At 43.9% G+C, this 14,906-nt stretch overlaps 1 protein-coding gene across 1 annotated transcript in view; it reads right to left on the minus strand.

The window, feature by feature from the left end:
- Positions 1–1,221: 1,221 nt before the first annotated feature.
- lamb2l (laminin, beta 2-like) overlaps positions 1,222–14,906 on the minus strand; it is a 38,598-nt gene continuing 24,913 nt past the window's right edge. Inside the window, exons 21-35 of the mRNA XM_026242173.1 lie at positions 14,614–14,845; positions 12,451–12,614; positions 12,154–12,378; positions 11,834–12,048; positions 5,006–5,102; positions 4,553–4,925; positions 4,113–4,297; positions 3,388–3,635; positions 3,077–3,292; positions 2,853–2,997; positions 2,339–2,546; positions 2,105–2,246; positions 1,796–1,972; positions 1,541–1,700; positions 1,222–1,358 (exon numbers count right to left, since the gene is read on the minus strand). Of these exons, the coding sequence (XP_026097958.1) occupies positions 1,222–1,358; positions 1,541–1,700; positions 1,796–1,972; positions 2,105–2,246; positions 2,339–2,546; positions 2,853–2,997; positions 3,077–3,292; positions 3,388–3,635; positions 4,113–4,297; positions 4,553–4,925; positions 5,006–5,102; positions 11,834–12,048; positions 12,154–12,378; positions 12,451–12,614; positions 14,614–14,845 (2,924 nt within the window). The remainder of the gene's footprint in view (positions 1,359–1,540; positions 1,701–1,795; positions 1,973–2,104; positions 2,247–2,338; positions 2,547–2,852; positions 2,998–3,076; positions 3,293–3,387; positions 3,636–4,112; positions 4,298–4,552; positions 4,926–5,005; positions 5,103–11,833; positions 12,049–12,153; positions 12,379–12,450; positions 12,615–14,613; positions 14,846–14,906) is intronic.

Genomic DNA, 14,906 nt, shown 5'->3' on the forward strand with positions numbered 1-14,906 from the left:
AAGGTGCAATATATAATGGTAAAACAAACATGAAATTCAGAAGTATGCATTAGAACCATAAACATGAAGACTGATATTATGTTTCACTGTAATATGTCCCACTGTTGCACTTTTTCTATATTCTCTATCGCCCCCTCCTGTACTACAAATGTAATACATAAAATAACCGAGGCTGTTTCTGCATATACAGACAGTAAATAAAACAAAACAGTAACGTTGGAATTTCATATCAAAGGTTTAATGTGTTCATATATGTCTTTTACACAATATAAAAAATATGATGTTAGGCACTACAGTGTTTAAATGTAACTACAGTTGAAAAGTTTGGGGTCGGTAAGATTTTTCTATTGTCTTTGAAGTCTGCACAGATCTATAAATCAGTAATATTGTGAAATAATATTAACATTTTAAACAACTACTTTCTATTTTAATATTAAATGAACATTAAGTGTAAATTAAGTGAATTTTCAGCAGCCCTTCATGATTCTTTGATGAAATATAATATAAATATAATATAAATCTTTTATGACATCCTAAATGTCTTTACTGTCACTTTCGTCAATTTAAAGCATCCTTGCTGAATTAAAGTGTTAATTTCTTTTCCAGAAATCTTCCCACCCCAAACTTTTGAACAGTAGAACATGATTTTGGCCACTAGTCTACACAACAGTTGGTCTGCAGTTCATTTAGTACAGTGGTCAAATTGTGGTCCATTTTGATGACTGGCTTATTTTTTGTAAAAAATAAAAATAAAAAAATAAAATAAAAAGGGCCTAACTAATATATAACAGAGAGCACCAACACTGAGTTAAGTAAAATTAATCAAATTAATAACTGACGGTTCAGTCATTGGATGTAAGCATTTTTTTCCATTTCTTAGCTAGCAAACAGTCAACAAACTGGTTGCTAGTTTCAATAAAATATGAACAAAGCAGCAGTTTTAAAAACATTATGGGGAAAAAATTTAGGGTGGAAAAAGACGACTTAAGTCAGGAACAGTGGAAAGGACATCAGATTAGACTTATGGTATCAGATGGTCCATATTTCAGCCTCCGACACCTAAAAAGTTTTGACAACCACTGATTTAGCAGGACGACAATAAGACCTACAGTAGCACTTTACTCTGAAGTTGGGTTGTAATGGAACTATATATGAATCACACAGGGGGTGATTGAGAAGATTGAAGTCTGATTTCAGGCTTTCGTCCGTTATTAACAGTTCCTACTGACAGTTGTTATAGCTCATGACTTTCATTCGGATATACTCTTTGACTTCTGTAACTTTTTTCTCCAGATCCGCCAGTTCATCCCGCTGCTGCTGCATTTTCTGCTCGTTCTTGTTGAATTTTCTCTCAAGTCCTTCAAAAAAGGGGGCACACAGAAAAACAAGAAGATGAGATGAAAAGATCTCATCTCAAAATATTCCCATTTGTTACAGTGTTTAATAACAAAAAGACAGTATAAAAAGAACATCAAATAACATTTTGCATAAAATGTCAGTGCTTTGCTTTAGTAAATGTTCAGTGCATTTAGAGACATACTTTTGAGGCTGTCTATGCCCGTAGTGGCTTTCTTCAGCAGTTCCTCTGCTTCTTTCTTCATCTCTCTAGCTCTCTGGCTAATGTTACCTTCTCCTGTCCCTCCCACAGAGTCCACCTTCTCTTTCAGCTCCTTATACCGATTCTCAGCATTTACCAGTTCCTTTTAAACCCAAACATGCACAAAATAATATAATAAATAAATGTTAATGGAAGAAGCTCTAAAATATAGCTAGACACACACACACACACACACACCTCTTGAAGTCCAGTAGCCTCTTGAGTTGCATTGTCGGACAGGGCTTTGGCATCTTTTGCCATCTCCCTGTTCAGCTCCGTTTTATTCTTCAATAAATCCACTTCATGTGATAAATTGGCCAGTCGCATCATCACACTCATGAGGTTGCTGCCTAAATTTAAGAGTTTGTTGTCAAGCTGTTCAGGAAAAGAGACAGAAGCGGATCCATTCAAATCTTAAACTATGATTCAATATCATTTCAATAATGCTGCACACAATCATGAGAAAAATACAGTTTCCACAAAAGAATTGTAAGCAGCCAACTTTACCGTAGTAGTGATGTTCTGGGCATTCTTGAGGTTTTCCAAGGCTGTGGTCATTTCCTTCTCAGCTTTTTTAATGGCACTCTGAGAGGTTTCAAGTGCTTCTTTAGTTTTATTGATATTACTGCCCACCACTTCAGCTTGTGCCCTACGCAAACACAAAATCACACACACATCCAAAGTCATTTAATAAATGTGGGTTGCTGTGTAAAATAAGGAGCAATGTTTTCTCTCGCTTACTTTGCATCGTGAGCTCTCTTAAGCAGCTCCTTGACTTTGGCCAGCTGCTCTGAGGTGTGATTAAAGACCCCCTCCACGTCGGTGAGGTTGGCGATGTTAGCTTTGATCTGCTCGATGAGGTTGAGTATTACGGTCCTGTTGACTGGCAAGGAGATCGCCAAAACCTGCTGGGCCACTTTTTCAATGCTTTCTGGATCTGCTCCCTCCTCTGAATATATCAGTTGTAGTATTAAGAAAAAGGCTTTTTATTGTTTTAATTTTTTTTTTTACATTACAATTTATGATAATTAAACATGTTAAAATGACAGTTCATGCACAAATAAAATGTATCATTTACTCACCCTTGTATTAATATAACAATATTTAGGATTTTCTTTTTTTAAACTTTTGTTCCTCAGGCAAAGTAACAGCATTGGTGAATACATTTTCATTTTTGGCTGAACTATCCCCTAGACGCCTCTGCATTTCAACCATCCCAAAAACAAAACCGCAAACGCAAATCACATCCACTTACCATTCAAAAAATCTTTAATCTTCTGAATGAAGTCTTTAAGCATCTTGTTGGAGTTCTCAAAGAGTTCTTTCTTGCCCTGGGCTTTATCAAGAGTGTCCTTCGCTTGTGTCTTCACAGTCTGGGTGAGTGCAGCAATGTCTCGGAGCTGAGAGTTAAGCAGAGACTGTTCAGGCTCTTTCAAAAGCACACATGCACTGCACATGCTCAAACAGACACCCGTTTACCTTTCTAGCAATGGTTTGTAGCTCCTCGCTGGTCGTGGTCAGGTTCTTATGAACATCTTTAGCATTGTCCAGGGCCTTCAATGAGGCACCAACAGTTCCTTTACATCCTTTCCCTCCACACTTCAGCAGACCATCGCTATCACGGCACCCAGCTCCTCCACAGGGGCTATCTGGACAGCTACTATCAGCACTAGCATTGCCATGGCCCCCACATACCTTAAAAACATAAGAAAATCAAGAATGCGTCACTGATATAGATTTATGATGCTCCCTTCCAGGTCTCAAGCCAAAGATTTGACCAAAGTCTCTACCTTGTTGTTGAGGCGCTCGAGTTTTCGGTCGAGCTCATGAGTTTTTTCCTCCAGTTCAGACAAAGATTTCTTATTGGCGGTGACTGTGCGCATGAAGCTGTCCTTTCTTTCTTTCAGCAGAGCTTCGGTACGGTTACGTGTGTCTTCAGACTGTTCCACAGGACTCTGGGGTCCATATACGGAGGCATTACAGCGCTTCTCTGAATTCAATGACATCTGGTAGTACATGCGAACTTTTTCAAACTGCTCTGTAAAACAAAAACGACAAAAGTCATGAACAGCTTAAATGTTTTTCACAAAAATGAATGGGTGAATGAAAAGGAGGTTTTCCTGCTAATTTAAAGGATTGGGTTTAAAAATTTTAAAAGTGTCATTTGCAATCCATTGCACTTTTAGAATGTAACATATGTATGTGACATAGGAAAACAGGACAAACAACAAAAAATACTTTTATTTATTGATTGGATGGTGAAAAGTAGATTTTACATATGAAAATGCAATGCATTAGTTTGTTTGCTAAATAATATTTAAATAGTTATTTGGCTATTAGTTCATATTTTACATTCCAAATACCTTTTAGAAAAGTTGTTATTTTTTTCAAGGAATTTTGATTAAAAGATCACAAACTAATCAAGTAATAGAGCATTATTTTTATTGGGTTAATTGTGGATGTTGAATTCAATAAATGTCATATGTCTATATTTTTTAACTAAATACTACTTTACCTTTCAATCCAGCATCGTGGTATGTCTCCAGCTCTCTGCGCAGTCGGTGAAGTGTATTGTTCAAGTCCTTCAGTTCTTTCTCCATTGCAGTTAGGTTTCGTTTCAGAGCATTGTCAAGGTCTGCCGTCGCATTCAGCTCCCGACTCACACCCATGAGACGCCCATCAGTCAAAGCTATCTCCGCTCTGAAAATATGTCCATTTATATGGAAAATGTTTTTCTGTGAAAGTCCAGAATTATACTAGCAAAGTGCCAACGCAACTAACAATTTATGTTTGGTGCATAATAAAATAGTGTTTGCAAAATAATGCATAGTTTAAATTTAACTACAAGATTGATAATATAATGTAGCCTTTGTTAATATAGGTGACACAAATGATTTTTAGGCCCTGTCTGCAGGCTTTACTAAAGTAATAATACATTTCCACTGCAGACATTACCTCAAGTCATCAATGGCTTGGCTTATTAGGTTATAGATTCCCTCTCTGTCTCCATCTCGAATCAGGTCTTGAATCTGTGCGAGCTTCTTCTCTAGTTCACGTATACGGCTATCGTTGACTCCGGGAACCACACCCTCTTCCAGGAACATGGCAATGACATCCTTAATGTGGGTCAGATCTCTGCTGATCTGGCACACAGCATCATCCCATAGCTGGAAGCAGGGATGACAGGGAACACACTTTGGGAAGTTTCCGGTAAAGCCACGGGAGCACTCTTCACAGCGACGTCCTGAAGCCTCCTTCTTACACAAACACGCTCCTGTTACACGGTCACACTGAGCCATCTCGGACCCCAGAGGGTTGCAGTCACACTCTGATCAGAGGGAGATGAAGGAATAATGATATGACACAGAGAAGAAACAGGAGGAAGTGTACTGTATGTGCTCTACTCACCTTCACAATGCACTCTGGGATCACCCCAGTGAAACGCCTCACATTCACTGCACTGTCGCCCTCCAAACCCTGGCTGACAATGACACTGGCCACTGAACTACAAGTATAGAGGCAGAAGAAGAAAATTAATATGCCATAAAACCATTCAAATCCAGTCCCTGTTCAGAAAACAAAAAATGAGACTAATTAATTTTTTTTTTTTTAAATGTATCTGAAGCATCTTTGATCGTAATATACTGTAAGTCTAAAATGTCTGATACATCTGTTTGTGTCATGACTTAGGTCTGTGTTGCTATATTTTTGTCTTGTTGTCTGTGTGTCTAGTCTCAGAACACATGGGTTTTGTTTTGACAGCTCATGTGTTCTGCTGTCAGTGTTTCTTCCCCCTCCCACTCGTTACCCTTAATTCCCTGTGTTCCGTCACACCTGTAGCCACTCCTTCCTCATTAGCTCTCCTCTATTTTAGTTCCTCTCGTGCTCTGTCTTTTGTCAGACCGTTGTGATTGTTTTGTGCTTCGAGTGTGATTGTTTCAACCTGTCTGCCTAGTCCTGCCTTGTCGTGTTTTTGGATTTGTATTCTTTCCCCGGGTACTGCTCTTGTCAGTCTAGACTGGTTCTGCCTCCGGTCCCTGCCTCACCTCTCTTTTGGATCTTCTGAGACCTGACCCCCAGCTCCTCTCTGCACTCTGTCCTTTCCTTCAGGGATTTTGGTGGGACTTGACGCTGCGTCCCCCAACGACGCTCTGGTGGATGAGACCTGACGTTGCGTCACAGAAGACGCTTGGACTGGTCCCCGCTGAGAGATTTCTTTTGCTCTACTCTGAGGAGTAGCCATTCTTCTGTTTTTTTCCCTGTTTGCCCAGTGGGGGCTAATAAACTCTGTTACCTGCATCTGAGTCCCGCGTATCCCTGACCGAACGGTCTGACCAAGATGGATTCAGCAGGTGCAGACCAAGTAAGAGTCGCAGTCAGTCAACAAGGCATTCTTCTGGGACAGCATTCCAGCCAGTTGACCACCACCACTAGGGAGGTTGAGGGCCTCACAGCCCAGGTAGCGGACCTCAATCTCCAGATTCAGAGGCTCCAGCTTGAAGCCTTGGCCAGCAGATCGGCTACTCGTTCTGAGCCTGAACCCCATGCCAATTGTCCACCGCCATATGATGGGGACCCTAACTCCTGCCGTGCCTTTCTGTCCCAATGTTCTCTGGTCTTCGCCCTCCAGCCTCGGCGCTATGTTACTGAGGAGTCCCAAGTCGCATTCGTGATCACCCTCTTGAAAGGAAAGGCCCGGGACTGGGCAACAGCTGTGTGGGATGCCCGTGCTCCATTCTGTGCCACTTTCCAGGACTTCAGGGCAGAGATGATCAAATTGTTTGACCGCTCTGCTCAGGGCGATGAGGCAGCTGCCCAGTTAGCGCGGTTGAGCCAGGGCAGGCAATCAGTCACCGATTACTCCATCCAGTTCAGAACTCTGGCAGCCTCCTGTGACTGGAATGAGGCAGCGTTGCGTGCAAGGTTTCGGGAAGGTTTGGATGATGACATCCAGGATGAGATCGCCACTCAAGATCTACCGCAGAGTCTTGACATCCTTGTGGATCTGGCCCTCCGTGTGGAGGGGCGCCTTCAGCGTAGACATCAGCGGCGTGGTGCTCAGTCCCCCTGGATGCTGGTGGAGGGCGTTCCTAGTAGTGCTTCCACCTCCTTGTCACCGTCAACAGACCCTGAGCCTATGCAAGTGGGGCGCCTTCGCCTCACCCCTAAAGAGAAGCAGGATCGTCTGACTCGGGGCCTGTGTCTGTACTGCGGGAAGCCGGGCCATCGAGCTATCCAGTGCCCGTTAAAAGCCAGAGCCCATCAGTAGTCCGGGGGATCCTGGTGGGTGCTACTCCTCATGTCGACTCCCCCATCTCTCGTACCATGTTAAAGGTCTCGATTCAGCACAAGGACTCCTTTCATTCCTGTTCTGCACTTGTTGACTCTGGTGCTGAGGGCAACTTCCTGGATGCCTCTGTTGCAGCACGGTGGGGTATTCCTACTATTCCTCTTCCTTCTCCTATTTCTGTTCGCTCCCTAAATGGTCTCCTCATCTCTTCCATCACCCATTCCACTACCCCTGTAAGTTTGACTGTGTCCGGCAATCACTGTGAGGTAATTGAGTTGTACCTCCTAGATTCCCCGGGTGCTCCTGTTGTCCTTGGGCACCCGTGGCTGGTGCAGCACAACCCTCATGTGGATTGGTCCGGCAATTCTGTGTTCTCTTGGAGTCAGTCATGTCTTGCGTCTTGTCTTGGTTCTGCTTTGTCTCCTGGCTCTGTGTCTCCTGTTTTTCAGGTTGAGGAGGGTGATCTTGCCGGGGTCCCGGAGGGGTACCGTGATCTTTGTCAGGTCTTCAGCAAGTCCCGGGCCACATCCCTGCCTCCTCATCGGCCGTATGACTGTGCCATCAACCTCCTCCCAGGCACTTCTCCGCCCAAGGGTCGTTTGTATTCCCTGTCTAGTCCTGAGAGAGAGGCCATGGACAAGTATATTCAGGACTCCTTAAATGCCGGCCTCATCCGGCCCTCTTCCTCACCTGCTGGGGCTGGGTTCTTCTTTGTTAAGAAGAAGGATGGCTCCCTGCGACCCTGCATTGACTACCGTGGCCTCAATGACATCACTGTAAAAAACCGGTATCCTCTGCCTTTGATGTCATCAGCCTTTGAGTTGTTACAGGGAGCCAAGGTCTTTACCAAGCTAGACCTCCGTAATGCCTACCACTTGATCCGTATACGTGAGGGGGATGAGTGGAAGACAGCATTTAACACCCCGACGGGACACTTTGAATACCGGGTCCTACCCTTTGGGCTTACTAATGCCCCAGCTGTCTTCCAGGCCCTGGTGAACGATGTGTTGAGAGACATGGTGAACAGATTTGTCTTTGTGTACCTTGATGATATTCTCATCTTCTCTCCCTCATTGCAGGTCCACACTCAACATGTCCGTCAGGTGCTACAACGGCTGCTGGAGAACCAGCTGTACGTCAAGGCGGAGAAGTGCATGTTCCATGCCAAGTCGGTTTCGTTCCTGGGGCATATTATCTCGACGGAGGGGATCAAGGCCGATTCCGCTAAGGTAAGGGCCGTGGCCGAGTGGCCAACCCCTGACTCACGGAAGGCGTTGCAGCGGTTCTTGGGGTTCGCCAACTTCTATAGGCGATTTATCAGGAACTTTAGCCTGGTTGCTGCACCCTTAACTGCACTCACCTCTCCTAAGGTACCGTTCAAATGGAATGTACAAGCTCAGGAGGCCTTTGGTGCTCTCAAGTCCCGTTTCATCTCTGCTCCTGTTCTTTGTCTCCCAGATCCGGAACGGCAATTCATTGTTGAGGTGGATGCTTCTGATGTCGGGGTAGGCGCGGTCCTGTCCCAGCGGTCCCCCAAGGATGGGAGGGTGCATCCTTGCGCCTTCTTTTCTCACCGTCTGAGCCCAGCCGAGCGAAACTATGACATAGGTAACAGGGAGCTGCTGGCAGTCAGGCTGGCCCTGGGGGAGTGGCGCCACTGGTTGGAGGGCGCAGCGTTGCCCTTCTTGGTCTGGACGGATCACAGGAATTTGGAGTATATCCGTTCGGCCAAGAGGTTGAATGCCCGCCAGGCCCGCTGGGCACTTTTTTTTGGGCGGTTTAATTTCTCCCTCTCGTATCGGCCAGGATCAAAGAATGTTAAACCTGATGCCCTTTCTCGTTTGTTCGAGAATCCCGGTGAGGAGGTGAGCCCCAGTACCATTCTCTCCAGAGAGGTGGTGGTGGGGTCCCTTTCTTGGGATGTCGAACGACGGGTAAGAGAGGCCGTGCGGGAGGGGGAGGTCCCAGGGGGGTGTCCGGGGGGTCGGTTGTTTGTACCGGCTGCGCTGCGTCCTGAGGTCCTTCGGTGGGGTCATGAGTCCAGAGTTGCTTGTCATCCAGGGGTTCGGAGATCGCTGGCTGCCATCCGTCAGCGATTTTGGTGGCCATCCATGGCCCAAGATGTCAGGCAGTTTGTGTTGGCTTGCTCAGTTTGTGCTCAGAATAAGACTTCTAACCAGTCTCCTGTTGGTCTGTTACAGCCCCTACCCATTCCCTCTCGTCCATGGGCACATCTGGCCCTTGATTTCGTCACTGGCCTTCCCCCGTCGAGGGGTAACACTGTTATTCTGACGGTGGTGGACCGCTTCTCCAAGGCAGCCCATTTTATCCCCTTACCCAAACTCCCCTCCGCCAAGGAGACAGCTCAGGTGGTCGTGGACCACGTCTTCCGGATCCATGGTCTTCCGGTTGATGTGGTCTCCGACAGAGGACCACAATTCGTCTCCCGGTTTTGGAGAGAGTTCTGTAGACAGATCGGGGCCTCTACGAGTCTGTCTTCAGGTTTCCACCCCCAGACCAATGGGCAGGCCGAGCGAGCCAACCAGGATCTTGAGCGTGCTCTCCGCTGCCTAGCATCACAGAGTCCGAGCTCCTGGAGTCAGCAGTTGTCGTGGGTTGAATATGCCCACAATTCCCTCCCGGTGGCGTCTACGGGTATGTCTCCTTTTCAATGTTCTGTTGGCTATCAACCACCCCTTTTCCCTGCACAGGAACCCGAAGCTGCGGTCCCGTCTGCCTTGGCCTTTGTCCGTAGGTGTCGGCGCACCTGGAGGAGGGCTGAGGAGGCCTTGGCCCGGGCTTCCAGACGGATCAAATTGGCGGCTGACCGTCACCGGACTCCGGCTCCCCAGTACGTTTGCGGACAGAAGGTATGGCTTTCCACCAAAGACCTGCCCATCCGGGAGCCTTCTCGTAAGTTGGCACCCAGGTTTATTGGGCCATGTCGCATCACCAAGGTCCTGAGTCCGGTGGCAGTGCGGCTCAAGCTTCCTCCCACGCTTGGTCGGGTTCACCCTGTCTTTCACGTGTCCAGGGTTAAGCCTGTGTTTAGATCCCCCCTTAATCCCATTGTCTCTTCCCCCATACCCCCTCCCCCCCTTCGTCTAGTGGATGGTACTCCTGTTTACACTGTGAGAAAGCTTTTGGATGCTAGACGTCGTGGTCGGGGTTTCCAGTATCTAGTGGACTGGGAGGGCTACGGTCCTGAGGAGAGGAGTTGGATTCCGGCTCGGGATATTCTGGACCAGACTCTGATTGAGGACTTCCGCCGGCGACGAGGTGAGACCCTCCGGGTTGCGCCTGGTGGCGCAGCTGGAGGGGGGGGTACTGTCATGACTTAGGTCTGTGTTGCTATATTTTTGTCTTGTTGTCTGTGTGTCTAGTCTCAGAACACATGGGTTTTGTTTTGACAGCTCATGTGTTCTGCTGTCAGTGTTTCTTCCCCCTCCCACTCGTTACCCTTAATTCCCTGTGTTCCGTCACACCTGTAGCCACTCCTTCCTCATTAGCTCTCCTCTATTTTAGTTCCTCTCGTGCTCTGTCTTTTGTCAGACCGTTGTGATTGTTTTGTGCTTCGAGTGTGATTGTTTCAACCTGTCTGCCTAGTCCTGCCTTGTCGTGTTTTTGGATTTGTATTCTTTCCCCGGGTACTGCTCTTGTCAGTCTAGACTGGTTCTGCCTCCGGTCCCTGCCTCACCTCTCTTTTGGATCTTCTGAGACCTGACCCCCAGCTCCTCTCTGCACTCTGTCCTTTCCTTCAGGGATTTTGGTGGGACTTGACGCTGCGTCCCCCAACGACGCTCTGGTGGATGAGACCTGACGTTGCGTCACAGAAGACGCTTGGACTGGTCCCCGCTGAGAGATTTCTTTTGCTCTACTCTGAGGAGTAGCCATTCTTCTGTTTTTTTCCCTGTTTGCCCAGTGGGGGCTAATAAACTCTGTTACCTGCATCTGAGTCCCGCGTATCCCTGACAGTTTGAGGTAATACATTTTTAGGTTACTATTCTAATTTGTCTTTTTAATTTTAGATTTAAAAATGTAAATGTTTTTACTTATGCAAGAAACACTATCATTCAAAAGTTTGGTCTATCTTATGCTCATCAATGATACGTTTATTTGATTGAAAACAGCAAAAATAATAATATTATTAAATATTATTACAATAAAAAAAAATCTAGTTAAAAAGTAATTTATTCCTGTGATGTCAAAGCTGAATTTTCTGCATCCATTATTACTAAAAAACATTTTTCATTGTGATAGGAAATAATTCTAATATGCTGATTTGGTGCTCAAGAAACTTTTTCTATTATCTATAATAGGCTGCTTAATATTTCTGTGGAAACTGTGACCAGATTTTTTGATTTTCAAGAATATCTGAAGAACAAAGTTAAAAAGAGCAGCATTTATTTGAAATAGAAATATTTAATAACACATCCTTGCTAAATTTTTTTAATTTAAAATTGTGTATTGTAGCATGTATACTGGCAATTAAATTTTTTTTTATTCCAAAGTACATAATACATTTATCATTTTTTATTTTTGTTATGTCCCCTTGTTTTGTACTTTATTGCATATTTTTTATCGTCTTGTACTATTATCGTATTGTATATTCTTTATATTTATTGTCTCTGTTATTTATTGTCTGTTCCTCTTCTACCCTGTCATTCTCGTGAAGAGATAACAAATATAATTTCAATCTTAGTTGCATTTAATGTTTTTGCATGTTTATGCATAACAATAAACAGTTGCCACGTACATTTCATCACATTTGGGGGTTTGTCTACCACTTTTGTAATGTATAGTCATGTCTGCTCGTGCCATTTTACCTCAACCTATGTGTTTATTATTCTATATTGTTTTATGTTGAGGTTTCAATCTTGAGAGCCTAACCCTGATAACATACAGATGTAATGATGAAGAAAGATACTGCATGCCACAGGACATACCATGTTGCAGTGGGTACCAAGGGAATTTGGTTGGGCACATTCGCAGGGTTCACATCCAAAGTCTGAGCCAAAGTTCCAGTGGTTGGGGGCGCAATTGTCACAGTTGTGGCCAATGACGTTTGGCTTGCAGGGGCATTGGCCAGTCCGTTTATCACAGTGACACACTTCATCAGTACAGTAGCCATCTACAGTGCCTGCAGTTACACAAGTACAGCCTGCAGGATGAGACAGAGTGCAGAATTACACATAAATGCATTAATTGTCTTCCAATTAATTGTAAATGCAATTACATTTTGAAGAATTAGAGTCACTTTACTTACGCCTACAGTCCTGAGTGAGGGCATTTCCATAATAACCTGGTTTACACTCGGAACATGAGTGGCCGTCTGTGTTATACAGGCACCTGAGGCATTGGCCGGTTCGTGGGTCACATGACTCTGGGTCCTGGGGGTCAATGTTCCTGTTGCACTGGCACGGCTGGCACGTCCCTCCAGGCTGCTCAGGAACCCCATAGTACCCAGGGGCACAGCGATCACAGCGAGGACCTGAGAGAGAACACTGTCAGTAAACCTAGTTAATGAGAATTATAAACTATTGATTTTGAGACATTATTTTACCTGCATATCCTTCACCACACTGGCAGAGGATCTGGTTGGAGGCATATTCCATGTGACAGGAAGCTCCATTGGAGTGTCCGCTGTCAGGGTGTCCCGGACATGGACAGGGGCGACAGTGCTCACCTGAACCCAATATTGGGTTACCATAAAAACCGTTTACACACCTAAAGTAAGAAAGAATAGAATAATAGATACATGTCTTTAGAGAATAATATCTTATTCATTTTATTTCTAATTTATTACTTTAAGTCTTGTCTAACTACACTTATTACAGGGCAGCCTAAGTATACATGCATATTAGCATAATACCACATATTAATTATTATTAATTTATTATTATTTTGTTAAAGGGGTCATATGATGTGATATAACATTTTTCCTTTCTCTTTGGAGTGTTACAAGCTCTTGGTGCATAAAGAAGATTTGTAAAGTTGCAGAGATTAAAGTCTCAAATCCAAAGAGATATTCTTTGTAAAAGTTAAAAGTCAACCATGCCCCCCTAAAACAGCTGGTTCTAACATGCCCACACATCTTGATGTCACAATGTGGGAAGATTTGCATAATGCCATCCAAATGTTCATGTAAAGAAAGAAGGCTTAATTTTTATTCTTTCTGTTGCTGCCGGCCCCATGTCGTGGAGTTGAAGTTTACAGATGGGATCACAGTTTGGTGAGGGGCATAACATTTCCATCACCACTGTTGGGAACGTTACTTTAAAAAAGTAATTAGTTATAGTTACTCACTACTTGTTCCAAAAAGTAACTGGGTTAGTAACTGAATTAGCCTACTCTATAATAAAAGTAACTCGTTACCAGGGAAAGTAACTATTTGCGTTACTGTTTAAAGAAAACAAAAAAGTTGCTATATGTTAAAGAATTTGTATTTTTTTGAGCAGTTTTAACAAGTGAGTTGAAATGAGTAGAACAGACAGGTGTTCATACATAACTTTCAATATTTATTGCACAGCAAAAGACAACAAGAGTTTTATCCTTCACTTCAAGTATTGTCTTTGTAAGAAAGGTGTTTTGGCCACTCGCTTTGTAGATGCGTGTGTTGTTGTGAGATGCTTCATTAAATTAGAGTTGCTTACAACGGATGTCGACAAAGTCTTCACTCCTGGACATAATGTACACATTACATGCATGTTCTTGACTTTGACCACAATGAATTTGCTTATATCTCCACCTTGAAAATGCCAACTTTTCATTGGATTGCTCCTGACTCGCCATTTCTGCTGCTGCTGCGAATCTCTGTTTAGCTGTTGCATGTGTTTGTGTGTGTGTGTGTGGGACCGCTGGCGCGTGTGGTGGCATGTGTGTAAAAACACTGGCTCTGATAGGCTACCATGAAACACATGACTCTGCCTTAGCCAATCATAATCGCTTATCTCGTTATTAACCCACCTCCTCACTCGCTGTGTGGGCCAGGGGTGCAGGATTATATAGTTTATTCAATCAATGCATAGTAACGCACCGCATTTAACTTTCAGTAATGTTAAAGGCGTTGTAACGACAGGAAAAGTAATTAATTAGATGACCCCATTACTGAAAAAATAACGTCGTTACCTAACACCGTTCTTTTAAACACTGTCCATCACACACTTGAGGTATTCAACCAATCACAACGCACTGGATAGCTGGCCAATCAGAGCACACCTCGCTTTTTTAAAGAGATGAGCTTTGTAAAAATTGCTGCGTTTAATTTTTTTGTCTTTAAAAGATTACATTTTTACTGTTTTACTTTTTTAAACTGATTTAGAAAGTCTCTTGCTTACCAAGGCTGCAATTATTTAATAAGAAAAATACAGTAAAACAGTAATATTATGAAATATTGCGATTTATAATAACTATTTAAAATAACTTATCTATATAAATATGTTTTAAAATATTTATTAAAATAATTTATTTTTGTGGCAAAGCTGAATTTTCTATATCCATTACTCCAGTCTTCAACGTCACATGACCCTTTCAGAAAGCATTCTAATATGCTGATTTGCTGCTCAATAAAATTGCTTTAATAATTTGTCATATTTGATATAAAGATTGTGACAGTTTTCCCTCCTTTGCATGGCATGCATCACTTTGTGACTTAAATCAGTGACTCAAATGTAATGAATTAACACTGATTTAGTCAGTATATTGTCCTCATTATACAGTCTCTCACCTCTCACACAACTGTCCAGCTGTGTAGTCTGTGCACTCATAACAGGCACCCGTTTCAGGGTCACAGCTCTCCGCATGGCCGTTACACTGGCACTGTCTACAGTTTGGAAATCCCCACTGACCCGGCTGGCATTCAGAGCACTGGCGGCCAGTCGCCCCATGCTGACACGGACACTGGCCCGTCACAGGGTCACACTGATGCCCTACAGAGCCCTGAGAGTGGCAGTCACATACTGATGCGGGCAGAGAAAAGGGAGTTAGGACCAATGAGAAATATGTCAAATTTATTTAAAA

This window comes from Carassius auratus, unplaced genomic scaffold (genome assembly GCF_003368295.1).
Source record: "Carassius auratus strain Wakin unplaced genomic scaffold, ASM336829v1 scaf_tig00000876, whole genome shotgun sequence".
Lineage (NCBI taxonomy): Eukaryota > Metazoa > Chordata > Actinopteri > Cypriniformes > Cyprinidae > Carassius > Carassius auratus.